This window comes from Oryzias latipes, chromosome 4 (assembly GCF_053564925.1).
Source record: "Oryzias latipes strain Hd-rR chromosome 4, Olatipes_Hd-rR_3.1".
Classification (NCBI taxonomy): Eukaryota; Metazoa; Chordata; class Actinopteri; order Beloniformes; family Adrianichthyidae; genus Oryzias; species Oryzias latipes.
The window spans coordinates 19,666,164-19,693,528 of NC_136240.1; the positions used below are offsets into that span (position 1 = coordinate 19,666,164).

At 38.1% G+C, this 27,365-nt stretch overlaps 2 protein-coding genes across 5 annotated transcripts; one reads left to right on the forward strand and one right to left on the reverse strand.

Annotated features, from left to right (window-relative positions):
* The first annotated feature begins 7,040 nt into the window (after window positions 1-7,040).
* mpl (MPL proto-oncogene, thrombopoietin receptor) lies at window positions 7,041-25,684 on the forward strand. 3 transcript variants are annotated; one of them, XM_023954335.2, is made up of 12 exons: window positions 7,041-7,218; window positions 7,461-7,581; window positions 7,701-7,867; window positions 10,146-10,300; window positions 10,420-10,564; window positions 11,736-11,850; window positions 12,894-13,063; window positions 13,403-13,545; window positions 23,953-24,106; window positions 24,190-24,271; window positions 24,446-24,533; window positions 24,668-25,684. In XM_023954335.2, exons 1-12 carry the CDS (start codon window positions 7,134-7,136, stop codon window positions 25,133-25,135), a joined length of 1,893 nt encoding a protein of 630 aa, XP_023810103.1. In that variant the 5' UTR covers window positions 7,041-7,133; the 3' UTR covers window positions 25,136-25,684. The 3 variants fall into 3 exon arrangements, with proteins under 3 accessions (XP_023810103.1, XP_023810102.1, XP_078802154.1); XM_023954334.2 differs by having other exon boundaries at window positions 7,042-7,218; window positions 24,665-25,684; XM_078946028.1 differs by lacking the exons at window positions 7,041-7,218; window positions 7,701-7,867 and having other exon boundaries at window positions 24,665-25,684.
* LOC144991892 (uncharacterized) lies at window positions 18,753-22,561 on the reverse strand. Of its 2 annotated transcripts, none has more exons than XM_078946032.1 (5): window positions 21,958-22,377; window positions 20,696-20,753; window positions 20,492-20,553; window positions 19,610-19,705; window positions 18,753-19,118 (listed from the first exon to the last, which is right to left on the reverse strand). In XM_078946032.1, the coding sequence occupies exons 1-5, from the start codon at window positions 22,255-22,257 to the stop codon at window positions 19,020-19,022; spliced, it is 615 nt and encodes a 204-aa protein (XP_078802158.1). In that variant the 5' UTR covers window positions 22,258-22,377; the 3' UTR covers window positions 18,753-19,019. The 2 variants fall into 2 exon arrangements, 1 of the variants encoding a protein (XP_078802158.1); XR_013655555.1 differs by lacking the exon at window positions 21,958-22,377 and adding an exon at window positions 22,389-22,561 and having other exon boundaries at window positions 18,908-19,118.
* Window positions 25,685-27,365: the final 1,681 nt, after the last annotated feature.

The following is a 27,365-nucleotide window of genomic DNA, read 5'->3' on the forward strand; positions in this document are numbered from 1 at the left end:
GCTTCAGGCCGTCTGTCTGCGCGCGGACACACGCACACTTTTAACCGAACATAATTTGTAAAAATATATTTAATAATTAAGTTGCAAATTTCAAAAAAGAGGAATGCATGAAAATATGAGGCTGGAGGAGGGACACGAATCTCTTAATTAAACTTTAATATCATCAAAACAAAATACGTGTTTTTTTCCTGCGGGACGGGAGACGATACAAAATCAATGCATCTCTATTACTGTGCGGGACTTAATTCTATGAGTTTTGCGGGTGCGGGCGGGAGTGGACATACATATTGCGGGAGCAGGCGGGAGTGTAACGCATACGTTGCGGGAGCGGGCGGGATTGGTCAGAAATTCAGCGGGCGCGGGCGGGAGCGGGATGAAGAAAATAGTCCCGCGCAGGGCTCTACAGTGTACCTCGTCTCCGGCTCGACTCTGCTCCTGCTCCTACACCTGGCTTTGAATCCTGCCTCTGGCTCGTCTCTGCTCTGTACCTGGCCGTGTACCTCGTCCAGTGGCGGTTTTTGATATGGGCGATGTGGGCGGTCGCCCAGGGCGGCACTGCATAGGGGGCGGCATTTGCCGTGCCCGATGCGTTATGTGGTACGTACTATATTCAACGAGGTAGCTTGAAACTTTTAAGATGAAATTGCTTCAGTAGCCGACACTTAATGCTTTTACTTTGACACATCAGACTCTTAATAATGTCTTCCTCCTATTTCCTCTTCACACTTATGGTGCAAAAAAAAAAAAAAAAAAGAATAATTCAGAGTGAAACAACGTAAAACAGGCACATGAAAAGGATTTAGGCATAACAAACATTCGTGCTCAACCCAATTTCGAAAAAAGCAGGCAATGGGGATTATTTCCCACAATTCTTTGCTCCGACACAGCAGACACGATGCGCACGTGACCACCGCCCTCTGCTGCAAGACGCTTGCGGCCACACCTCTTTGCGGTAGTCTTTGGAACATAAGTCAAAAAACTCGAGAGGGGAGCGCAATTCTCCGGTGGCTGGCTGAATCACACTAACAGGTTATTGGGAGTCTTTTTCTATCTGACAATCAACTCTGAGCCGCAGCTGCGCCTCCCGTCATAGAGACGGAGCCGCGTGTGTCAGAGGGAAGGGGAGGGGGAGGGGGGATGAGCGCAGACCATTTTTTATGGATTGAGTTTTTTTGGAGGATTTCTACTGTTGGTGTTGCACAAATTTAGGGAAATGCCAAATATTTTTGGAGTAATCCCACTGATGAGTTCTAAGATTTAGTCTTTAATGTTTTATAAGACCTAAACATATTAATCACAATAAGTTTTATTTTTTAGATCTAATCCCTCTGATATGTTTCACAAAGACACACACAGGACGTCACACATTAAGAAATTATTGCTAAAAAATTATTTGATATGTAATTTCTTATTAATATTTCCAGGCTTTCTTTGTTTTGTCCTGCAGCATGTTCATATTTGTATAATTTTGACAGAACATATTTCTATGGAGAACAAAATATTACAAGTTATTTAAGGTTTAACTTGAGTTATACTGGATTAATGTTCCTGTTTTTATTCATATTTATGTTCAAAAAGTTCAGTTTAAAAGGTTTAAAATTTTAGCTTTAGTGTGTTCAGTAAATGTTTATCTTCTTCGGCCCAAAACCTTAAGCGTGTTTTTAACTTAGGCCCCTGTGTGACTGAGTTTGACCCCCCTGTAATATGAGTCTAGAAAATTCATGCATTTTTTGAGTAAAATGGTTAAATAGAAGATAGGGAACACAACAGGATGATGTCAAATTTTGTATGTGTGCGGGGGGGGGGGCTGGTGGGGTTACTCGCCCAGGGAGTAAGTTAGTGTAGAACCGCCACTGACCTCGTCTCTGCTCCTGCTCCCACACCTGGCTTTAGATCCTGCCTCTGGCTCGTCTCTGCTCTGTACCTGGCCGTGTACCTCGTCTCTGCTCCTGCTCCTACACCTGGCTGTGGATCCTGTCTCCGGCTCGACTCGCACCCCGGCCGTCCCCCAACTTCATCTGGATGAAGCTCGTCTGCTGGACTTTAAATATGTAGTTGTAGAGCTTGATAAGTTAATTCTTCTCTATGAGTTCTGGTAAATCGCCTGTCCGTCCTGGGGGAGGATCCCTCCTTCATGTGGGCACCCCTGAGGTTTCTTCGTTTTTTCCGGAATCCGTTTTTTTAGGAGTTTTTCCTTACCGCGAAGGGGGGTCTAAGGGCAGGATGTCCAGTTTAGTTGAATTAACCACTTAGCTGCTTTACAAAAACTTTGTACGAAATTATTATTATTTTTTTTCCATATTACAAACAAACATTCTGCTTATGGACAGTATAGTGCTTGGATCGATTCAGATTGATTAATCAATTTCATCAACCAAGCCCTAGTAGAAGGTACAATGGCTGGCCACAAGCTCCCTGCTCCACTTCATTCTGATGCGTCCACTTGCAGATAAATAGATCCATGTACGTCTTCGTTTTGCTTGTCTGAGCTGACATCTGGTTCTAAACAGCTGGATAGCTCCAATATTGCGTTCCACTTTTTGTTGCAATAGTTATGCCATATTGGGGTTGTAAACTAATGGGAGAGAGTGTAAACAGATGGATGTTGGGAAGTAGAGGTGGGCCAACCTCACATCAACACTCCCACCCATCCCACCCACAACTCAACAGGGGTAAACTCTGAACTACTGCCGCTCTGCAGAAACTTTGTCCTCGAAAACAACACAGTTTTCAATTTTTGTTTTTTTTTGTTGTTGCTAAAAACTCCATAACCATAATTACAGACCTCTGGGAACACTCATACAATCGATCAAAAGATGATTGGAGAGGGACTACATACATCTGTATATCTGTATAAAGACTACATTTCAAATAGGTACACCTCCATGCTCAACCTACCCAAAAATCTTTATTATTGGAAAAAACATAATAAAAAATGGGCTAAAACCAAACATTTTATATAAGTAGACAGTGCATGTGATGACTTCATACTTTGGTTTGCAACGGGCTAATTTAATGCTAATTTCTCAATCAAATTTCAAAAAGATAAAATTCACAGAACAAGCCTGGTGATTAAACTGATCCAGCTGGCTGTTACATATTACCATCACACCACTGAATAATATGGTATTTCTTAAGTTGGTAAAATATTTTTTTTTACTCGGTAAACACTTAATTCTATCGAATTTATGTTTAATTGTTGTTGTTGTTGTTGTTTTTTATAGAATGTGTTGACTTTCATGAGGAAATATATCTTTTGTGCAACTTGGGGGGCTTAAGGAGCTCCTGATCTGTCCAGCTGCATGAAGCTGATCTGTCACTGGATTTCCTCCACCAACCAACCACAGGCCTGGAACTGTCTGTCAAACATTGACACAGTGAGCCAGCTTTTTGAAGTCTCTATTACGTTTGTGGTAAGGAAGCAGGATGGGGGCACTTGAATATATTTTTAGCCCATGTAGTTTAAAGAAACTGTGTTTTAGAAAGAGAAAGCAGTTCAGACCCTTCCCAGACTTATTTTCTTACAAACTGCCATGCGATGTTTCAGTCATTGGGGTGGAAGTGTACAGGGGGGTTAAAAATGGCAGCTTTGCTTTCAAAATGTAGTTTACTTCCACCAGGAGGACTTATACTTTTTAATTGAGTTTTCAAATAAGATTTTCAAAATCCATAAAGGTTTGAAAGCAGGTCGAATTATGGAGCCTAAGCTGAAGATTTCCTTTAGTCTTGATATCTGCTTCACGAGAATGGAAGCTTTACTGATTTGATATTTATATCCTTCATTTATTAGATTTTAATAAAATTGTTGGATCAATAAACCGCTTCTGCAACAATTTGTCCCAACCAGGTAATTTGGCCAGATAAGAGACAGTTTTTATCCTTCCATCCATTTTCTTAACCCTCTGTATCCCATTTGGGGGAGTAACAGTTTCTATATCTTGATAAACCATCAGTGGATGATTCAACAGTATGTGGCACTTCATAGATTTGAATTATAAGCTGTTCTTTTTTTCTGGTGCAAATGCAAATTTGCAACAAAAAAAAATCTAAATAGTGTTTTTATGAGCATTGAAATGTATATCTTGCAAAATGAGATAAATGCACCATAAATGCAGAAGTTTTCTTTTCTTTTCTTTTCTTATGCAGCAGCTGAGCAAACAGACGAGAGCTGAAGGCCTCTTGTTGGACAGATTTTACTGTTACAAGAAAAGAGGATAATGGATCTCCGGATACATGAGGTATACATTTGTATATAAACCCTTTTTGTATTTGAGGAAAAACGAACGAGGTGTGCTGGGTAATGGGGTTGCTGAGGGGTTGAGGCTCTTGAGGACCAGGGTTAGCCATCCCTGGCCTAGTGGGTCTGGATGACCCAACTCCCAATGTTGAAGTGCCTAGGATAGCACAAGGGTTAACCTGTGAAGGAGGTTTTTGAACTGTGGGAGGAAGCAAGAGTCCCTGAAGACGACTTGTGCATGCACCATGAGAAGATGCAAACTCCACACAGGCAGAATGCAGCCCAGATAACAAGAAAATGTGTCTTGTTGGTGAGAACTGACGGTATTGCCCTTGAGGCAAGAAAGAAAGACAAAAACAAAATTGTTCATAAACCCAAAAGTTACTTCCTACCTTGTAGATGTTGTTTTGTGGAGTGGTTAGCTTAGTAAAGCTGAACTGTTGTCCTGATAGACAGTTTTTTTATGCTTGTCAAAGTCTATACCATGGTCAGGCGTGGTTGTGCCAATGTCCTGTTTACAGACAGTTTGTAAAAGTAGACGTGCAGTGGTGTGTAGACTGTTATTCATTACAGATAAGGTCAAAAAGTTCGTAATCTATTTTGCAAAAATGTATTGCACTAGAGTTCACATGGGTGCACAGATCAGACAGAATCGGTTATCTCACAAAAGAATAGATCTTTGTCTCATGCAGTAACATCAGACCATGCTCTACCTGCATTGCACACACTGAAATATTACAGGTTTCTGAGAAGTTAGCGTGCCCTGCGCACAGCTTCAGTACCTCCAGTAAATTTACCAAACGCTGATAAAGACTTATCTACAGATGAAGATAGCATAGAAGCAAGCATAGAAAAAGAAAGAAACCACATGTTAACAGCATAAAAGCCCCTTTTCTCATGTATGATTATAAAAATGCTTCAAACATAATAAAGAATAGTTCTAATGAACCTTTACGGGGCATTTTTGATGTATTCATTTGAAAATAATCAACATTTTTTATGATTTGTTCCTTGGTACTAAATAGGTAAGACACAAAGAAGAAAACTGTTTAGGGTACATGTGTCAAACTCAAGCCAAATGAGGCCCGCCATGTCATTTTATGTGGCCCGAGAGAGCATAAAAGTTTTTAATTTCTTATAAGAAAAAAGAAAAATTGTTCTGTATTTATTCATATCTTGGGGGAATCAGACTTGAAATATCGGATTGGGCAACAATACATTAGGATTTAAACACTGTCCATATAATCTAACCTGTCAGAATCAAATTTAACCCTTGTGCTATCCTAGGCACTTTAACATTGGGAGTTGGGTCATCTAGACCCACTAGACAGTGCCCTGAACCTTTTTTCTTCAATGATTTGTGATCTTCACTGGTGTCCATGGATTACATGAAATCTTTCCACCTTTATCCACCTTTGTCATGGTAGGAATAACACGTCAATGTAAGGGTGGGGTCATCTAAGATAGCCCAAGAGTTAAAAGGATTTATGCTAGAGTAACAAGCAAACATATGTTTTCTATGCAACTGTCATTGTCACTTCAAAAAGTTATGATGAACAAATAAAGAGTTATTTAACATTAAGGAGTAGCTACATTTATTTTACATTTCATTTAGTTACATGTATAAGTTACATCTGGCCCTTTGAGGACAACCACTATGCTGATGTGGCCCTCGGTGAAAATTAGTTTGACACCCCTGGCTTAGGGGATACATTACATGTATTCATTAAAATAGTTTTTTTTTTTTTTTTTACTGAGTTTTGTTTTAAACAAATTTAAAAGGGATGAACAGAATAGTATAAAGTGTTTAATATTTGTCTAAACAGCAGATCTGCTAGAATCGGAATTGGCAGGTGTTTGTAACATGACTTACTTTGAATGAATTTGATAAAGTATTATACATTTGATTATAAGGTTCAAATGACATGCTAAAATTATGGTGTTTGTTGCAGTCAGTCAATTTTTGCACCTTTCAAAAGTAAACTGTCAACTAGCTCATTTAAAAAAGCCTTAATGGATGACAACTGTTTTTGTTTGCCCATGTTGCTGAACTGTGTCGAGATGTGATAAATCAGCACATGGACTGTTTGCTACTGAGGCAACAATAATTAGGACATTCTGAGCATCGACTCATACTTTTACTATTTTTTCATTTGCCTGTGGAGAGGTTTATGTGCATGTAATAATGACTGAATACTGTATCTGTCCTGTATTTTGGTTCATAATTACATCACACAGCTATTCATGGTGTGCAGTTCCCCATTTAAGACAGTAACTATTTACTTTTGTTTTCTAAACTTGTCTAAAATGACATGAAAAAAAGCAAAAGCTTTGAAATCATACAGGATGAGAAGAGATTTTTCCTCCAGGAAAGCTAAAATGTCCGTGAGTGTAGAATAACTTCAAAGAGGACACGACCTAGAAGTAATAGGGGAATAGGGGAAGTAATAACGTACGACCCTAAGATGAACTTTTTCATGAAGATTTTACAAGCAGCAGCTGAAACTTGGAAACTAGTTCAGTAGTAAAAACAGAAACCAGGTGTGTACATCCAATGATCCAGATGTGACAGAGCAGAGAATGAAGCTGTACTGAAAAATGCAGATGAATTTAGTCACAATTGGATAAAAGCAACGATGATGAATCGTTTCAACTTACAGGGAAAAAACAAAACAAAATCTAAAGTCTAAAATTAATATTGGATGTTAACCACTCCCCTTTTAGTCCTTTTGGGTGCCAGTTTCCACTGAACGTAGAACTCACTTCCTTCTTTGAGCATAATTAGTCAAACTGAGCCACCCCCCATGCATATGCAATGTGATAAACACAACACACAAGCGTGTGTTGTTGCTTTTCAACTGCCGCCGTGCTCCTGAGCACAATACTGCTGTTTACCATGAGTTTGCTGTGCAGGTGGATGGTGCCTGTTGTTTTGTGCATTCATTGTTCCAGTGGACTTGTCAATTATGTATCGGAGGAAGGTATGACATGCCAGTGTTACATATTTTGATTTGCTGCAGAATGAACATTGTTTGTTCTGTAGCTGTAATGTTTTTGCAAATGCAGAAAAAAAGCAGTTGGCGTTTCAAATACTGTGCTTGCCAATATTGGAATGTGTGAAATACATGTTTCGTGGTCTGTTGCACTTTCAAAAAAATAAATGTTGTGTTTGTGGAGAAAAGGGGGTAAGCATTTCTCTTATTCTCATTATTTTCTCGGGCAGATATGTTCCTCTTGAAGGATGTGCAGGACCCCAAGTGTTTCACTCGAACCCTTAATGATTTCACCTGCTTCTTTGAGACATTTGACAATGAAACTTATGATTTGCTCTACAGTTATGATAGGTATGTATGGAAACATTGATTTCAGTTCTTTTGTTTCACTCAGGATGTTGTGGTCTTGTCGTCTGTTTTCACTTTTTAACATCTTTATCCGTTTTTGTTTATTTCTCTATGTGTTCAAGCAATCCCTCAAAATGTGCTATGTCAGTCCAGAGGACACAAAACGGGTCTTTCCTGCACATATGTTCATTTTCCGATGTCTATGTATACGTTAAGATGGACATCATGGTGGTAGAACCTGCCAAAAACACCATTCTCTACAATCGGACTGTCTGTGTGGAAGACAACTGTAAGAATCTCATATTTGTCACTTATTTTATGCTTTAACCCTTGTGAAGAAAAAAGGTTCAGCTGACTGTCTAGTGGGTCTAGATGACCCAACTCCCAATGTTAAACTGCCTAGGATAGCACAAGGGTTACACAAAAGAGGGGATCAAAATAAACTCAAAGTGTTTTTATGAAGATCTGTTGGTGCTGAAAGAACCTGAATTATTATCTGATGACATGTTATGCCTTTTAACTGTGAATTGGTGCTTAAACAGAAAATTATTCCGACAGGCACTTAATAAAAAAATAAATAAAAAAAACACAATTATCAATTTAAAAAACAAGTCAGGGTAAAGCATTTATCAGAAATGAGCATACAATGACAAAAAATGATGGATTGAAAAAACAAATAGATAACTAATTGGCAGAGGCAAGGCAAGAAACAACTTGCAATACTTTGAAAAGTTAAGGTTATTTTCTTGTTTGAAACTTGTTTAAGATACTTTAAATAATCAGGAAAGCAATTCATAAAGATGGTAAAACAGGCCCGGCTCCTTTATTTATTGTTTTGAACTAATCAATTTTCAATTTTCATAACTGAAGCTTGCTCTGTAAATTTTTTTTTTCTCATTTTCAAAAAATAAAACCCAGATCCAAAACAAACTCGCCACTTTACATTTTAGTAAATTCCTTAAAGTGTGACTCACCAAATAAACAGCACTCTGAACTGCTACTTTTGGCCAGCAGGGCTACAAGTTGTGCTACAGATATAGCAAACATTGTAATCCAGCGCTGTACTCTTGGAGCCACATACATTTGAGGATAGTGTGTTCTGCAAACAATGGGCTAAAATGAGGTGTGCTTTGTGTTCTGACAAAATACAGAAATTCAGCACCAACAGCTTTGTTTTATTCGGATTTTTACTCCACTCTAAAATGTTTATAATTTTATCAATGAGAACCTTTTTTTAGGTTAGCAGGGCAGGGAGCAGGGGCTCATCAACTAAAAAAAAGATTTTTGTACCAAGTGCTTGTGAAAATAAGCAACCTTTTTAAAAGAGAAGGCAAAATAAGAATTGCTTTAGCCCCACCTAGAGTCTAATCTGTGTTTGAACGGGTGGTCCCCACAAACACCAGGAGACACCACCCCACTCTTTGCATCATCATCATTACTCAACGTCCTGCTCCAACCACATCCACCACTTCCATTTTGTGATCTTGAACATTTTTCTAATTCATCAGCTCTTTCAAGTTTTCTCACACATGTGGAACCTGTCAACACATTTCTATCACACAATTGTGACCCATTATTCAAGTTGTCACCCTTTGTTTGGCCCTTGTCACCTTGTGCTGCATCTCTCTGCTCTCCTGTCTTCTGCCCTTTTAGAGTCTCACTTTTTCTTTACTAACATTTCCCTTTTAACATTCTCCTGAACTTTTACATTCCATCGTTAATTCTTCTTACCCGATTTTCTCATTTCTTTTGGCTCACCAATACCTACCTCCCAGTCTCTCTGTTCACTTTAACTGTAACTGTTAAGTCGTCTGGAAGAATCTCCTGATCTCCCAAAGCATGTTTCAGCTCCTCCTGGAAAGCAACACAGCACACTTCCTCTATGGCTTTTTAGGCACCTAAACTTATAACTTCATATAATTATTGACTTAAACCGACTTAAAGGATAACAAAACAGTTGTGGATAATCACAATTGAAATGTGGTTCGACAGGGGTTTAGCATAAATCCAGCAAACCTCAAGTAGTCAAGAAAACCAAATTAAAACACACATATCCTCACAAAAAAGCAACAACGTCTGAAATGTAAAACCAAACATGTAAACACTATTCCCATATTTATGAATCCATAAAACTACATTTAGAGGTTAAGCCACCATAGGCAGTGGAGTATGTGTGGTCCTAGACCTCTTGGTTAAAACTATAATAAGGAGTAAACTCTATCAGGCCACATGGTCCTACCTCAGGAAATCATCATCAATTTTGCGATGGGTAGATTGTTTTTTTTCCACTGGAGAATACAAAAGAAAAGGATTGGACTCTAGAAGGCCATTGTGGTAACAAAAGAGACAGTTGAGAGGCAGTATTTCTATCACATTTGATAAAGCTGGATGTTTGGATGTATGGTAAGAACTATTGACTGAGAAAATTCTTTGGATTTCAGATTTTTGCTTTTTTCAGGTTCATGGAAAATTTGTTTCATAAACACCAAAAAAGAAAGAATGGTCACAATCCGGGTCGTTCTCAAAGTAGGGGCAATGAAATATAAGAATTGTTTCTTTTTCTATAGATCTTCCAGATCCCCGATTTAGTGTGGTATTGCAACCAAATGGCCCAGGACAACTGCAGGTCTCATGGTTGGCAAAAGGAAAGCTGCTGGACCCCGAGTATACGACTTACAAAATTCGATACTTCACCAGAACCCAAAAAGAAAGAACAATAGAGGTGATTTTTTTTTTTCAGAAAGGCTAAATAAAAATTCTTTGTTTGGAAGCAAACAGAGTTATTCTGACACAATGTGAGCATAACAGTCATGACTGACTATCTCTTTTTAATGATTTCAGATTGAGAAGACAAGTCTGGAGCTTTCTCTGGTTCCAGGTGAGGAGGTTGAGATCCAGCTTGCTGTTAAATGTGGTTATGATGAAAATGTAGGACACTGGAGCAGCTGGACCCAACCTGTCCATGCCACAGTTCCCCAAAGTGCAGGTGAGGCCTCCTTCAGACCAAATGAATGAATATAAAAATGACAATTAAAGATTTATTATGCTTTGGAATACACACATTACCCAATGATCACTGCTTGGTATGGTGACATTATTTTGCAATTATGATGTACTTAAAATGCGGGGTAAGAATGTTGTAGGTATAGTGCATAAGAGGCGGTTGACAAAAAAGACAGTACATGGAAGGTCTCCACCCTAATTATTTTTTACCTACTGGGGGATCTGCTTTAGATCATAGCCCTTAAACCTTTAGTTACCCTTTAACTGCATGAGTCATTACTCCCAATTACTCTGATTTCTACTGCCCATAAAATGTTACAAAGACTCCACTTACATGTGATTTTTTTACAGTCATCTAGGTAATGTGTTCATCCTTTGTTCTGTTGGATGTAGGTCAACAGAACGCAGGTTCAAAACAGGTTGAACCTAGTAAGTAGAGCATTTAACTTAACTGTTGATTTGCTGCACTGTGAGGTCTCCCTGCTATTTGGATAGCTCCTGAGAATGATAGATGGATGGATATATAGAGCACTTCAGGGCCATCATGACGAATGGTTCTGCTGGTTAAAAGCTGCTTCCTGAGAAAAATAGATGTACTTTATCAGTGATTGAATAACTGACAAGTTGCCAGCAGTGGGATCGGGAGTGTGCGTGTGTGGGGGGTCTTTTTGCTGGTGGAAGACAGACCTTAAGCGCTCCTGTGAAGGACACCTGATTCTGCACATTATCCACAGCAATGTTCGCTAAATTTTTCCATACAATTGAAGCATAATTCCCATAATCTTTCCCTGACTACCGCCCATTTAACTCATAGTAACTGAAAACGTTTACAGTAAAGAAATGACAGCTGCGCAGTGATAGATGCGTATAAACATCCAGGATATTGTGGTAAGCACCTTATGGGAATAGAAGAAAAAACTAGCTGTCACTTATGAAATAGTTTTCCAGATCTTTCTTTTTGTGTGCCATTGTCCTGTAGGCTATCCACTGTTGTTGCACAGTGCCATCAACATTCATACCATATGCCATACTTGCCATGTATTATTAGAATACCTATGCAGTATTCATTACAAATAGAATGCAAGCTGTATATTTAAGGATCACAAAAATATTAAAATGTGAAATTCTATTGATAAAGTTTTGTTTCTTTGCAGATGACATCTCACTAACATGCAGCACATTTGATCTGAAAAGTGTCACCTGTCATTGGAATGACGTCATGGCTTCTGAAGAAAGTGAAAACAAACTGTTCTACAAGATGGATATCAAGTAACACATTTGTTTGCTTCCTTTTAACACTGATCTTTATCACTCTGCTTAAGAAAGGCAGAAGCAAAGTTCTTTTTCTGAAAGTCCCACTCAAACTATATTTGAGCAATAGTAAAAGCGTTGCAAGTGGACTTTGTGCTATGATTGTGCTGTTTTTAGCCAAAATCAAAAAGCCCGTGTCATTCTCTAGGACATAGTTTTTGCAGAGCGGCAGAGGACCCTTGGCGCGGAGTAAGCCTGCCCCCACATCACTTATTTGTTAACACTCTCTCCTACTGGCTTACAGCTCCTCACACCCCAACCTAGTATTACCAGTGCCACAAAAGTGGCAAACATTTCAGCCGTACAGTTTTGAGAGAGAGATGCCAGCTCAGGCGAGGAAAACAAAGACGTACATGGATCTAGTCGTTGTACAAGTGGATGTATCAGAATGAAGCGGAGCAGAGAGCTTGTGGCCTGCCAATTGTAGTACCTATGTTACAGATACAAGCTTTGTCAAACTGCATTTTTTTGTCTGCTCCTGATTTAAAATAATTTGAATAAAGAAATACTCAGAAATGCATTTTTAATGCCCTCCATCGTGAGAGACATACCACAAGAACAATTCAAAAACACAAAAAAAAAACATTTTCATCGGAGTGGGTCTTTAAATTAACATTAACAGTGAAGACAAAAAGATTTTGATGCCAAATAGAAAAAAAATAATCCTAAATTGGTGAATTGTATCACATGACCTCCATCTATCACAGAAGATTTCAATCTTTGTGCTTTCAGTCTTTCATGAATGATTTGCTAATTACCTCAAAATTGTACCAGAAAGGGGTTTAGTTAAAAGATTCTTTTAAAAATATTTTTTTTTAAACTTTTTGCTTTTACCATCACTTTAAAAACGTAAAAGTATTAAAAGTAAACTCAAAAATATCGTCTTTTATTGAATTGTTTTTAAATGTATTGCCAGGATGTGTGGCAGTAAAATGACTTTCTGTTTAAAGAGAGGCATATATTTATGAATTTTTCTGTTTTTTTTTCTGTACCTGTTTCAGAGAACCTCCATACTGGACGCCCTGGTCTGAGTGTGTTTGGAGTGGGAACATAACTAATGTGTGTCACTTTCATGGAGATGAGTCTAAAAAAGTTATGGTCAAGCTCGTCAGCACTTCAGCTGCATCCAACAGAACTTTTTTCACCGAAGCCTTCAAGGTCAAAAACTCTAGTGAGTGATCGTCCTTTTTTTTGTCAGAAATATCAACATTTTTCTGTCTTAAGTTTCTTTCTTTCTAATTTACTCAATGGAATATTAATTTTATGCACCAGAGTCAAACAATGTTCTGTTTTTTGTAAACAATAAGAAATGGCAAGTTTAGTTCAATTTTAGAAACCAATTTTCATACAGTGGTTTATTTTATAATTATAATGACTGAACTAGGTAGACTTTGTTTCATGGTGTATTCCCCAAGCGGTCAAAACACTATTGAACACTCAATGTTCTTAACCAACAATAGAGTTTTACAACTTTCTCTACAAAATATTTTGGGCACCTTTTTGTTTGCAGTCAAAACGTTTCCACCGAGCCATCTGAGAGGAACGCTGAAGAAAGGAGAGCTGTGTTTGGACTGGGAAGCTCCTCGTTTTGCATTGGAAACCCATCTGCAGTATGAAGTTGACATTAAGATCAGAGGAGGTGAAGGATGGAAGGTGAGTTCCAGAATATGCATGAAGCCTTTGACTCACATTATTGTGTGGTTAAAGCAGCATTTTGGTGAAGACAAAATGTTGTGTTTTTTCTTGTTTTTCTTTGACCATTTGAATTGGGTGAAAACAGAGAAGCTGTGGTTTCATTGTTTCAAAAGATATTTATTGCAAAGAGGTGAAGAGGCGTGTAAAAGCTGGTGAGAACAGAAGGTATCAAATAGATGTAGACTGTGATGTGTGACAAAAGGTGGAAAGGAAAGGTGTAGAAGACTGCAGTGACAGCAGCCATGTTGTTGGTTTAGAGACTAAGAAAGAGACAGGAGGCAGAGTAGGAGTAGGGATGGGTACCGAGCCCCGGTATTGAACGAGCCCCGGGGCCACATTCTTCAAGACCGCAGTATCGTTAAGATCTGACCTCAACGGTTCTGCTATCGGTACTGGAGAAGTCGCTTTATTTTTTGTGTCCCACAAAATAGAAACGTTATCTGGCATAGGTAACTCATCAAGTAACTCATCAGTGGTGGTTTTGTAGGGGACACGTGAGCGCCCCCGAAAAAATCCTTCTATCCCCCTCTACTCTAAGAACACCCATTTCCGTGTAAAATTAATGAAGTTTGCGTCAAGGAGTCCCCACCATCCTGTCACCTTGCTGCTACGATGACCGTATGTTGAGCTGTCTGTGAACACGCTGCGCGGGGGGGGGGCTGCACGCGACAAACCGTTCCAGACCCGCGACAAACTAACGGCTGCTTTCTAGAACTTAATAATACTTAATAGCTAATGATATTCATCGTATATAAAGTTAATATAATTTATTGGGTTTACTGGATTTAAAGAAAAATAAAAAAATAAAAGCTAATCTGCATCAAAGTGAATTTGTTTCCATCATCTCACTTAACTGAACTCTGGTGTTTGACAGACAGAAAAGTCTGTTCAAGGTTGTGGAAAATGGACAAAAGATTAAAGGAAATATCACGCTTATAAAGAAAAAAAATAATGAATTAAATAATTAAATAAATATCCTGTCTGGAACATTCTCATGTATAAAGTAAAATGTTTTGTTAAAAAAACAATGTTGCAAAATGAGGAAATAAATCACTTTATGTTCTCAATTTGTTATTTATTTATTTATTTTTCGTCCTTAAAAAGTATCGATAAGAGTACCGTTAAAATACCGGATCGATAAGCAGTATCGATAAGAGTAGTAGTACCGTTAAAACCTTAACGATACCCATCCCTAAGTAGGAGGTCGCAGAGGTGAAGATGTTGAGGTTGTCTGTGAGTGATGAGGATGGAGAGGATCAGGAATTAGGAATGAATCCATCAGAGGAACAGCTCGTGTTAGATGTCTTAGTATGGAGAGAAATTAGACTCAGTTTGATTTGTGCGTGCGTAATTCTTGATTTGTGCGTAAATTAGGATTTGTGTATGCATATTCTTGCTTTGTGCGTGCGTAAATTAGGATTTGTGCATAAATTTGGATTTGTGCGTGATTTGTTACTCACATAATACGTTTTGTGTATAAGTTAAAAAAATATAAAATGAAAAAAATACAAAATGCAACTTATGTGTGCACAAATTAAGATTACAACAGCTTGAAACTACTTACACACACACATCTTTAAAAAACACGCACGAATCCCTTGTTACGCACACACGAAGCCAAAGTTACGCACGGATCTACCGTGAGACTCAAAAATTCGTCCGTAAGTGCTGCGTTTAAATACCAGTGGAATGCTCGGTCATTAGAATTTTCCTATCAGCCTTCCCTTCTAAACGTATCCAGACAATGACTCAATCAATACATGAAGACAGTAGATGTTAGTGTTGAACATAGAGGCTACTTACTTCGGGGCGCTGACCACCGAGACGGGCCGCCATTCTTCCGTGACTCTCTCAGTCTGACTGCCTTTGATTTTTCCGGAAGAAAAAAAACAGTGCCCCCTACTGGTCGTTCCTGTTACGCATTTTGTATTAATTCGGTGTCTCGGAGAATAATATACTTTTAATATATATATTAGCGTTTAAAAGTGAACGTCATATTCTCAGATAATAGTTTTTATTTTCCTTTACAGTTTTTTTTAAGCCCTGCTACACCCACTGAAGAAAATACGTTTAGAAGGGAAGGCTGATAGGAAAATTCTAATGACCGAGCATTCCACTGGTATTTAAACGCAGCACTTACGGACGAATTTTTGAGAAGTGAAAACAGTCTCACGGTAGATCCGTGCGTAACTTTGGCTTCGTGTGTGCGTAACAAGGGATTCGTGCGTGTCTTTTAAAGATGTGTGTGTGTAAGTAGTTTCAAGCTGTTGTAATCTTAATTTGTGCACACATAAGTTGCATTTTGTATTTTTTTCATTTTATATTTTTTTTAACTTATACACAAAACGTATTATGTGAGTAACAAATCACGCACAAATCCAAATTTATGCACAAATCCTAATTTACGCACGCACAAAGCAAGAATATGCATACACAAATCCTAATTTACGCACAAATCAAGAATTACGCACGCACAAATCAAACTGAGTCTAATTTCTCTCCATATCTTAGAGACAAATGCAGGGCAGCAGATCGAGATGTTTAGGACACATTTATGAGGAACCGAGAACGACCAAAGAGGAGGTTCATGGATGTACGAGGACCTGAGAATGGTTAAAGTGAGAGGAGAGAATGCATTTGCTATGTTAAGATCGCCTCCATAGTGATCAGGATTGCTCCATATGAATAGTCACTTTCTTTATGGCGTTTCATTTTATTTGCTGTGCAAGTTAATCCAACAATCTGCATGTGCTGGCATCAAATCAGTTATGAGCCACAGCCTGGGCTCATAGGCAGCCTGAATATAAATATTATATATAATATATAATATTAAATTATAATGTTATTCAAGGCATTTTTCATTGGATTATCAAAGTTCTTTTTCAAGTGAAATTTTATTGAACAGCAGGGTCTGGCAAAAAACATTTGCACATTATTCAAAAAGTTTCCTTATCGCTAAAGATACACACTTTTGTATGAGGGGCCGTATAAGACATTATTTATTCTGAACCATTCACATTCATACATTCTTGCTCTCACAGTCATATATACTCTCTTTCGCATCCATATATTCTCTCTCTCGCATGCATATATATTACTTTACACATACATACATTCTCACTCTCATTGTCACTCTTAAAAAAGAATGTATGTATGTGAAAGACAAGTATATATGAACGTGTGAGGAAGAGTTTATATGTGTGTGTGAGAGAGGAGTATGCATGAAACGGAAGTGACTTTGGATGAAAAGGAAGGCACTTTGAATGAAAAGGAAGGCACTTTGCATGAAACGGAAGGCAGATGATTTCTCGTGCTCTGATTGGACGAGAGGCCGCCACCTCCCATTTTGAACAGACGCTAACACGAACCAATAAGAAGGCCATCGGAACCTTAAGAAATATTTTATCTTCACCTCAAGTGGTCACAAATCTGTCTGCATCTCTAGAGACACAAAGGAATGTCTCAAATACCAATAATGGTAATAGAAGTGCCACCGAAACAGAAAATCCGTATCCACCTTATTCCTAGCCCCCATGAGCCTTTGCGTGAATTATGGGCGACACTTCCTGTAGACGCTGGAACACGCATTTACATTAAAACAAATTCCTCTTGTTTTCGATCCATAACTACATATAAATGTGGGAAAAACCAGCTGTCATTTCTTAAAAAAGGCAACGGTGAGGTGGAGATGAAATATTTGTTAAGGTTCCGATGGCTGCAGGACCCCCGTGGCTACTTCTTGCCGGTTCGTTTTTTTTTTAAAATAAACTTTATTAACAATATCTTGCACATACAAAATACCAAACACAAAACTCCACTGTGTGCAAAATACAATCTTCACGTTCGCCATGAGAATGAACAAAAAAAACATAATGATAACCATGTAAAACAGGTTATGCAAAAAGAAAACAAAAATAATAAGGCAAAGGAATCTGTTAAAGTTTCAGGAGAGACCATGTTTCAACTGTTCTGACAGCTTTTTTGTTAGTGGAAGATTTAATACTGTTCACATACAAAACCATTTCTTTCTGAAAAACATAAAACACGTTTTTTTTGTTGGCATATTTACACTTGTGTATAAAGTATTTAGCCATAATTATAAGTAAATTAACTACATATATCTTTTCTGCATTAAGTCTTTCTTGTGTAAAATATCCAAAAATAATATGCTCGTAAAATAATCTATAATCTTCACATAGATGAGTTCTTATAAAATGTATCACATCTTTCCAAAATAGTTGAGTGAAAGAGCAAAACCAAAAAAAGATGAGGCACAGTTTCTGGTGAGGAATGACAGAATGAACAGTTTATGTCCAGATCTTTTTTAAACTTAGTAAAGAAATGTTTCACTGGATAAAATTTGTGAAGAATTTTGAAAGAAATTTCTCTGATTTTATTGGTGATGAAATACTTTTGTGGCAGGGTCCAAACCTTTTCCCAGTGAATTCTACATCCAAAGCTGTTCCAGTATGAGATAACATACGGTTTTGTGGCAATCTCATTTTGAAACAGAGAACGGATACTTTGATTATTCCTGCTAGCTGAAAAACATACCTTTCCACACCACAAGTCTGTTAATTTGGGATTTCTTGCTGGTTCATGTTAGCGTCTGCACTGTAATCCCTAGCGAGTTGACTGAACTTAAAAATTATTGTGTAACAGATTACGCAACAGTTAAGTTATATTATTAAAACTTTTAAGTTAACATTTATTAAAATTCATATTGTCAGTTGGCTTACATTTGTATTATTTCATATAAAAAATATTAAGATTCCTCAACTTATAAAAGAGAGATTATTTACTTAAAGTTTTTAATATTTTCCAACTAAAAAACGCTTTAACTAACTATATTTTTATATTACTCAACTCATAAAATATGTAAAATTCACTCAAATGCTTTATAAATTCTTTAACTCATTAAATGTGTAGCATTGAAAATATTTAAAATTCTTCAGCTTAAAATGTATTCTAAACAGAGATATTGATACTGCCCCACTACATTTTAAAGGCTAACATTGATAAAAACCAACAAACGTGAAGGCCACACAATAGTGATTGCATAATACACTTTTTTTAATTGCTCTTTAAAAAAAAGCACAAATATCAAGAGGATGAAGAAACAATAAGTGCAATAAAACTGCATTATAAGAGTGCCACACAACATATTGACAAAAAGAGTTGGTTTTGTATTGTATGGCAGAAAAAGCATATGATCACAACAAAACACATTAGTTACATAACACTTAAACCAACAAATAGTCCATTCTGGAAGACTCACTCAACGAAACATTCTTCAGCGTCAATAAATGTCCTTTCAGTGGTTTGCTGTCCTCAAGATTCAAGACAGCATTCTGAATAAATATGAAGGCAAGTTCAAGTTTTTTGGGGTGCTGTAGGTCCAGAGCATAGATGTCCCCAAAGAGTAGAAGAGATTAGTCAGCCAGATGTGTGGGACCACTGACGGCAGCATCAGGAGCGTCACCACGACAACTGAGAAGATACCCACAGCAGTGTCTGTGAGGTCTGGTATTCTGGAAAATACAAAACAAAAAACACAGATGAGTTCAGACCCTTAAAGATATTCATCACACTAATGTCCAAAACTGACATTCCTGCCATCTGTCAATGGGAATCTTTTCATGCTAACATTCTGTTAGCTTTTAATCAACTGGCTATGATGTTTTAAGGACCAACTCCAATTAAAATTGTGTTTTTAAAAAGTTCTTTAGCATTTTTCTGAAGGAGGACATTTATAAAATAATTTAAGACTAAAGCTTCATTTTTCTTTATTCAAATAATGATGGATCAGGAGCAGAAAAAGGTAAACGAAAATGTTCCCACTCCTTCCAATCAGGAGTCCCTGATGTTCGTCTCATCTTCCATCTCATTTTTAAAACCATTTAAAAATATCACTCAGTTTACAAACTACAAACAATTGCCTATTTATTATGTCACTCAATAAAATCTCAATCAATATTAAAGGATTAGTGAAAACCATTGACAGGGAGTCGTTTGCACTTACTGTACAGGTCTTGAAGAAGTTGGAGGCATCTTCATGCAGATAAACAGGAAGTGCAAGGAGGACAAGTGCCCGTCTCATGTTCACGTCACGCTGGTCCTAAAAGAATAAAAAGAAATATCCATTACCTTTGAAGCAAATGCAGAGCAAACACTTCCAATATTTATTTAAGGAACTTTAAGAAATAATAAAATGATACCTTTTCTAGATGTCTATTTCTAGTGAGAGTACAATACAGTGTTCATGGCATGATCCACTTCAGGTCAAAGACCCAAAGTCATTTGAAGGCAAGTTACACCGTGGCTTCTTACAGCTGTTATCCGTTTTTGAATTATGCACATTAGAAATTCACCTAGAGGTCATAAATCCTAACCAAGCTGGCCAGTTCCTGTCTGTTTTGGTGGACTTAGTCTCAGAAAAGGGCAGCTTTAAGTTACACAAACTGCACAATTTCCTCTGACTGCATCTACTCTACATAAATCCATTTCAGATCTTGACAGATGAGTTTTCATGGTTTCAAATGATGGAATGGTGCTAATGCAACATCATTTTATTATTGTAATATACTGTCATAAAGACATGACAATATTCCAAAGTGTTTCCACATACATGGCAGTGGAAACACTTTGGAATATTTGCTATGTAGTACTGCAGTATTATATGTAGTACTGCATAGTGCCAAAGTAGCAGAACACAACTTGCACCTCCATTCCATTGTGCCACCTTCAGCCTGCAATCTAAATATGTTTAGTTCAAATGTAAATAATTTCAGCTCTATTTAGACCTTTGGCTAGTTAAAATGTGCATATATGTTTCCATGCTGCCGTATAAATCTAATAATGGTAATAGTTCAGGATGAATATATTAAATAAGTATAAAACTCACCCACTGACAGGTCTTTTCTGGTGAAATGGTGACTTTCTGGTGAACTTTCTGAAGTTCAGTATCTGAAAAAGTCCAAGAGAGATTTTTCAATGTTAAAAAATGTTTCAATTATATTCTGATCAAAAAACATTTATTGCACTACACAACCTATTGCATTTTTTGTTTTTTTAAAATAGCTCTAGACAAATAACTGAGACAAGTTACCTCGCTGGCCTTGGCGTCTACCTGGAGGTGAAACACTGAACACTCTGTAGTTCGGTACCTGAACACAACACGAGCACGTTGATTAATTTATTTTTACAAAAACCTTTTTTATAACGGAGATCAGTGATTTATAAAAGCTTAAAGCTGCATTCAAAACCCAATGCTTCCATGTAGCCACCAGGCTTAAAACTGTTGGCGGTAGCTCCTCCCACACAACCGTTAGAGGCTTTGAGTGACATTTTTGGACAAATGTCCAGCAGCAAACTTTAGCCACAGACAGAGGCCTCCAACGCGAATTTCACACGCGGATCATGTTTAGTGTGATTGCAGCATAACAGATCATTTCTACCTCTGAAAAAAAAAAACACCTCATCACTGTCGTAACTTACGGGCAGAAATGCATTTTGGGTTTGGCTCGGTCTGCTAATATGACAAACTAATCATGTATCTTCTTCTTTCTCTTTCGGCTTTTCCCATCAGGGGTCGCCACAGCGAATCATCCTTTTCCACCTCACTCTATCATGGACATCTTCTACCCTAACATTAGCCAACTTCATGTCCTCTGTTAAGACATCCATGTATCTCCTCTTTGGCCGTCCTCTTGCCCTCCTGCCAGGCAGCTCCATCTCCAACATCCTTCTACCAATATATCCACTATCCCTCCTCTGAACATGTCCAAACCATCTCAGTCTGGCTTCTCTGACTTTGTCGCTGACACAGGCAACATGAGCCGTCCCTCTGATGTACTCGTTCCTTATCCTGTCTAACCTGGTCACTCCTAAGGAGAACCTCAACATCTTCATCTCCGCTACCTCCATCTCAGCCTCTTGTCTCTGTCTCACTGCTACCGTCTCTAACCCATAGAGCAGAGCTGGTCTCACCACTGTCTTGTACACCTTTCCTTTGAGTCTTGCTGACACTCTTCTGTCACACAACACTCCTGACACTTTCCTCCAACCGCTCCAACCTGCCTGCACTCGCCTCTTCACCTCTTTTCCACAATCCCCATCACACTGAACTGTTGACCCCAAGTACTTAAACTCCTGCACCTTCTTCACCTCAGTCCCCTGTAACCTAACGCTTCTACCTTGATCCCTCTCGTTCAGACACATGTATTCTGTCTTACTACGACTGACCTTCATACCTCTTCTTTCCAGAGCAAACCTCCACCTCTCTAGCTGTTCCTCCACCTGCTCTCTACTCTCACTGCAAATTACAATGTCATCCGCAAACATCATTGTCCAGGGAGATTCCTGTCTTACCTCGTCTGTCAGCCTGTCCATCAGCATAGCAAACAAAAAAGGACTCAAAGCTGATCCTTGGTGTAGTCCCACCTCCACCTTGAACTCCTCTGTCTGACCTACAGCACATCTCACCACCGTCATACTTCTCTCATACATGTCCTGAACTACTCTGACATACTTTTCTGCCACTCCAGACGACCTCATACAGTACCACAGCTCCTCCCTCGGCACCCTGTCATACGCCTTCTCTAAATCTACGAACACACAATGCAGCTCCTTCTGACCTTCTCTGTACTTTTCCATCAACATTCTAATCATGTATGCATTGCCACATTAAGCTCTAAAACAATCGTAACACACATATGTTTAAACAACAGTAAACCACATTTACGGTAGTATAAGAGCATTCTTAAAGCATTCATTCAAAATAAACCATGAACGATACTTACCAAATTAAATCAGGGCTGAAGACAAGACGGCACCATCAGCGATGAGGCGGATGAAAAAAAAAACCCGAGGTTGGGGCGTCTTGAAGCGGGACGAAATCGCAACGCTTTGCAGAAAAATAAAATGCTCGACTTTCAATTTCAAACGTCGCATACTCGCATTCGGCAAATCCAACATGGCCACCTGAGCTAACGTAGAGAAAACGAAAGACCCTCCCACCAGTACGTGATGACGTCATGACGCTACTTCAGGGATCTTAAAATTTTTGAGTGCTAGATACAAATAAGCTTTAAAATATTTAGCACTGTTAAGTTAAATTTGAAAAAATCTTGATAGAGCTTAATACTTTATAGTTGAATCAACTACAAAATGACATTTAAGTTGTGTAACCTTAATAGTTATGAGTCAGTACAAGTGATAGGGTTTAGAGTGTGTTCAAAATGGGAGGTGGCGGCCTCTCGTCCAATCAGAGCACGAGAAATCATCTGCCTTCCGTTTCATGCAAAGTGCCTTCCTTTTCATTCAAAGTGCCTTCCTTTTCATCCAAAGTCACTTCCGTTTCATGCATACTCCTCTCTCACACACACATATAAACTCTTCCTCACACGTTCATATATACTTGTCTTTCACATACATACATTCTTTTTTAAGAGTGACAATGAGAGTGAGAATGTATGTATGTGTAAAGTAATATATATGCATGCGAGAGAGAGAATATATGAATGTGCAAGTGAGAATATATGTATGCGAAAGAGAGTATATATGACTGTGAGAGCAAGAATGTATGAATGTGAGAGAGAGAATATATGGATGCGTAAGAGAATATATGTATGCGAAAGAGAGTATATATGACTGTGAGAGCAAGAATGTATGAATGTGAATGGTTCAGAATAAATAATGTCTTATACGGCCCCTCATACTTTTGAGAAAAGAGACTGTCAGACGTTTGTGCCCCCCACCCCCCTTCCCCCTTGTGTCAAGCTCTTCACTTATGCAATACACAGCTTGCAGAAAGGGGGGGATCAAGGGCAGGGCTACTCGGGTCAGCACCAGTGGCCACGCCCATGTAGAAGGGATTTTGGAAACAGTGGCTTCAGTTAGACGTGGTTAATAATCAACACTGAGGAAGTTTTAATTGAAACAAAAAACTTTAAGCACTTATATAATAGAAAAGGCTTCTCTCAAAAGCTGTCCATGATGTACTTCTTCAACTCACCACTAGATGAAGCCAAAATATGGAATTCCAAATGTTTCATAGATATGATTTAACCCTTGTGCTATCTTAGATGACCCCACCCATACATTGACGTGTTCTCCCTACCATGACAAAGGTGGATAAAGGTGGAAAGATTTCATGGAATCCATGGACACCAGTGAAGATCACAAATCATTGAAGAAAAAAGGTTCAGAGCCCTGTCTAGTGGGTCTAGATGACCCAACCCCCAATGTTAAAGTGCCTAGGATAGCACAAGGGTTAAAGTCCTGCTAGTCTGAACTTATGCAATGTGTTTATGTAATGGGACACTAAACCCAAATTTGTCTGTTTCTTTTAATTTGTGTCTCCAGAAGGTTAAAGAAAGAGAGACCCACACATGCATGAAGCTTCCAGGCAGCAGTCGTTTCATAGTAAAGATCAGAGCTAAACCAGATGGGCTGACATACTCTGGAAACTGGAGTGACTGGTCAGATGCATTCACTGGCGAGATGACACCAGACACGAGTAAGCTTTAAACAAAATTGTATACAAACACAAAAAACATTTCAAAGCTGATCTTTCTTTTTAAATCCTTGTGCCTTTTCCAGACATTTTCCTTGTCTGGTGGATCCTTGTTCCTACACTGATCACAGGAGTCATCCTCATCTCAGTCCTTTTACTTTATCGCAGGTAATATTTGTAAAACTTAAGTCAAACGATTTCCGGACACATTTATTTGTGGGGTGAAACAAGCCAAGTTGGGAGCATTTTGTGTTTCCTGCACGAATTTTGTTAACCATCTCCTGAGACATAACTTTTTATGTTAAACCATACAAATGTTTTTTTTTTTTTTTTTTTTTTAAGTAAACTCAAGCAGTATTTTTGGCCCCCTGTGCCCAACCTGGAAAAAGTTCTCCAAGGCTTTCTGACAGAAATCAGCGGGCAGAAACTGGTAAATGACACTATTTCACATTACTATTTGTGTTATTTTGACACACAAAACAGTTCATTTTCAAATGTATTCACTTTAACTGTAAGAGAATCAACATTTATTTGCTAATAAATGTTTTCCTGTGATATCAGCAGCCTCCCCTCACAGTAAAGCAGTGCTTTGAAGAAACCACTTCATCAGTGGTGGAGATACTGTCTGAAAGTGATGCCCTCCAATCGGAGAAGTTGTTAGAAGAACCTTCCAAACTACTGTCATCTACCGAAAGCTTTTTCACTGAAAGGCAGGTCATTGGAAGTCCTGCAACAGAAGTCTTCATGGATTATGTGACCCTTGAAAAAGAGCTGCCCCTTCTTTGCCTCGGTGTAAATTTTTACCTGTATGATCAGGTTACGGAGAAAGGAGGTCCTGATGAGGGTCCCAAACATCCCCAAAGGTGTGTCTGCTTTTGCCCTGATGGCTCATCTTACGTCAGCCTTTATGCAGAAAATTACTTTCTGAATGATTCCTATTTGCCAATGGCTGACCCTCTGGAGAGCAGCAAGGGCAGAATGGATGATAGAGAATTTCCAGGCAACATTTACACAGATGTGTCATACACCTAAAAGCAGTTCAATCAAAGTACTTAGCATGCAGTTCACACAGAGTGCTTAAAGAAACACACCATACCTCACTGCATATAAATGCAGATGTCTGTTCAAAACTCTAAACCTCATTTAAAAAATAATAATAAAAAATTGACTATTGACAATTTTGATGTAAACATAAAAGTGTTTATTTTTTTGCATTTAAACAGCGCTCTGAGAGCATTCCTTAATATAGATGCTTTTAAACACAACATAATTAGTTCAAATTGTTTTTGTAATACTTTATGTAGTATTTCATCAGTGTTTTTTATCATATATTCTAAAAACAAAACTTTAGAGAGGATTTTCTTATTGTTGATATATGTTTAAACCAACTGAGGATATTTTTGTATGTAAAGGAAAAAAGGAAGATGAGAAGGTTATCCATCGAAAATATTATATATTTATATATATTTATATATAAATAAATATACACTGTATAACGTTTTTATATGTTTTACTTAACTTTTAAAACATGTATGTTGAGCTTTTATTTTCCAATAAATTGTAATATTTCTCCTGCTCCAACTCCTGAAATCTGTTTTACGCGTTTCGCACCACCAGAGGGCAGTAGAGATTAACAAAGAATAGACGTAAATTGTTCTTGAGTTGTTTGTGAGCCTGGATTATAGTGACTTTTGTGTCATGATAACATAAATATATAAATCTAATAAAACACTGAGTCGTTAAATTGTTTATTTAACAAACAATAACAGTCAAAATGCCTAATTTAGGGTGATAACAATAATTATCACAACTTGCAAAATCTAAAATAAGACCCCATGGAAGAGTTACATCATGGCTGTTGCTGAAAGGATCATTAGAAGAAATTCCAGGCTTCATATTGATTCAAGATTGTTTTCATCTTCATGGAAGGCATATATTGATGATTGTAAATGGGAAAAATGGGGGAAATTTTAAAGATTTGCAGAAATCAAAACTGCTCTGCATTTACTGTTTGCTGTCAGTGCAGATCTAGTACACTGTCTTCTGTAAAGTAAACATTAAAAAGGTTTACTGTTGCATAAAATATTTGTATACTATAGTGTAGAAATATTCAAATCAGGGATTTACAGATGACACTTGAGCTATACTACATTGCAGTTTTTCTACTCATCAGAGGTCCCTGCTGCACTTTGAAATAAAAACTGCATTACATGAGCTGAAAGCCACATATCTCTGGGTTAACATATCTCTTTGTTCAAATGGACAAAGAGACAGACACTTGCTGTATGTTTAACCAGTCTATATTTTTGCCTGCTTTTAGGAGAAATGAGCAGCAAGGTCTATAAAGTGAGCATCTGGGTCTTTATCACTTAAATGTACATATATCTGTTAAACTAAAATAAAAATAAAAACATGCACTTTTGTGGAGGTTTTATAATGCTGGTAAATGTTCAGATGTCAGAAAGATGTTAAATGTTTCAACACTTTCCCCTTTTTTCCTAATAACAATGAATGATTGTGAATATTAGAGGAAAACTTTGAAGAAATGTTAGTTCTGATTTCTTCAGAAATCAGAACTAATATACTGTTTGCTGTCAGTGCAGCTCCTGTCTGCCACCTTCAGTAAAGCATACCGCTGTCACACTTTTACGACAGGTCATCACGTCTACTGCGTTCACCAGAGCGCATGACATCATGGCCATAAATTAACCCACAGTCACCCATGAGACAAAAAAAGGAGATGGAGGGAGCATTCACTGGGCGAAATGAGAAAAAGAAAGGAACAGATTTTAAAGAGTGTTTACTGGCGTTCAGGCCTCTCCTCTCGACATGAATTCTTTCCATGTTTCATCACTGCCCACTTGCCCAAACGCTAATGTCTATGGGGGTAGGTTGAGTCACCTCATGATGTCATTTCCTCAACTTTTAGACGCAGTTGGACTGAAAGCAGAACGGCCTCAGATGTGATGGAGTGTAACGGGGGGAGTCGCTGCGTGATGGCACAGCTGTTTGACCTGTTTACTGGCCTTTAGGTTGAACTCCCAGAAATCAGAGATAAGGGCACTAAAGCAGTAGAAAAGGCTGCCAAGTCCTTCTGGAAACAGATCAAACAGGGGCTTGTTAAGAGCTTGTTCTGTGTGCAAGCAAACAGCAGACAGCTTTGTCTCCAGAGGAGTTTGTGGAGCAGTTTCACAGCAGTAGTCGTGTCAGTACCAGAGGGGGGACACTGTGAGGAGTTTAATCATTTTAGTAACAATAAAAA

Excerpts from the sequence above, each read along its gene's own strand:
- mpl (XM_023954334.2), top strand. The coding sequence starts at position 7,134 with ATGAGTTTGCTGTGCAGGTGGATGGTGCCTGTTGTTTTGTGCATTCAT. Across the intron at positions 7,219-7,460 it reads CAATTATGTATCGGAGGAAG|ATATGTTCCTCTTGAAGGAT; the intron begins GTATGACATGCC and ends TTTCTCGGGCAG. Across the intron at positions 7,868-10,145 it reads TGTCTGTGTGGAAGACAACT|ATCTTCCAGATCCCCGATTT; the intron begins GTAAGAATCTCA and ends CTTTTTCTATAG.
- LOC144991892 (XM_078946032.1), bottom strand. The coding sequence starts at position 22,257 with ATGATTAGAATGTTGATGGAAAAGTACAGAGAAGGTCAGAAGGAGCTG. Across the intron at positions 20,554-20,695 it reads TAGACGCCAAGGCCAGCGAG|ATACTGAACTTCAGAAAGTT; the intron begins GTAACTTGTCTC and ends GGACTTTTTCAG. Across the intron at positions 19,119-19,609 it reads ACTTCTTCAAGACCTGTACA|AATACCAGACCTCACAGACA; the intron begins GTAAGTGCAAAC and ends TGTATTTTCCAG.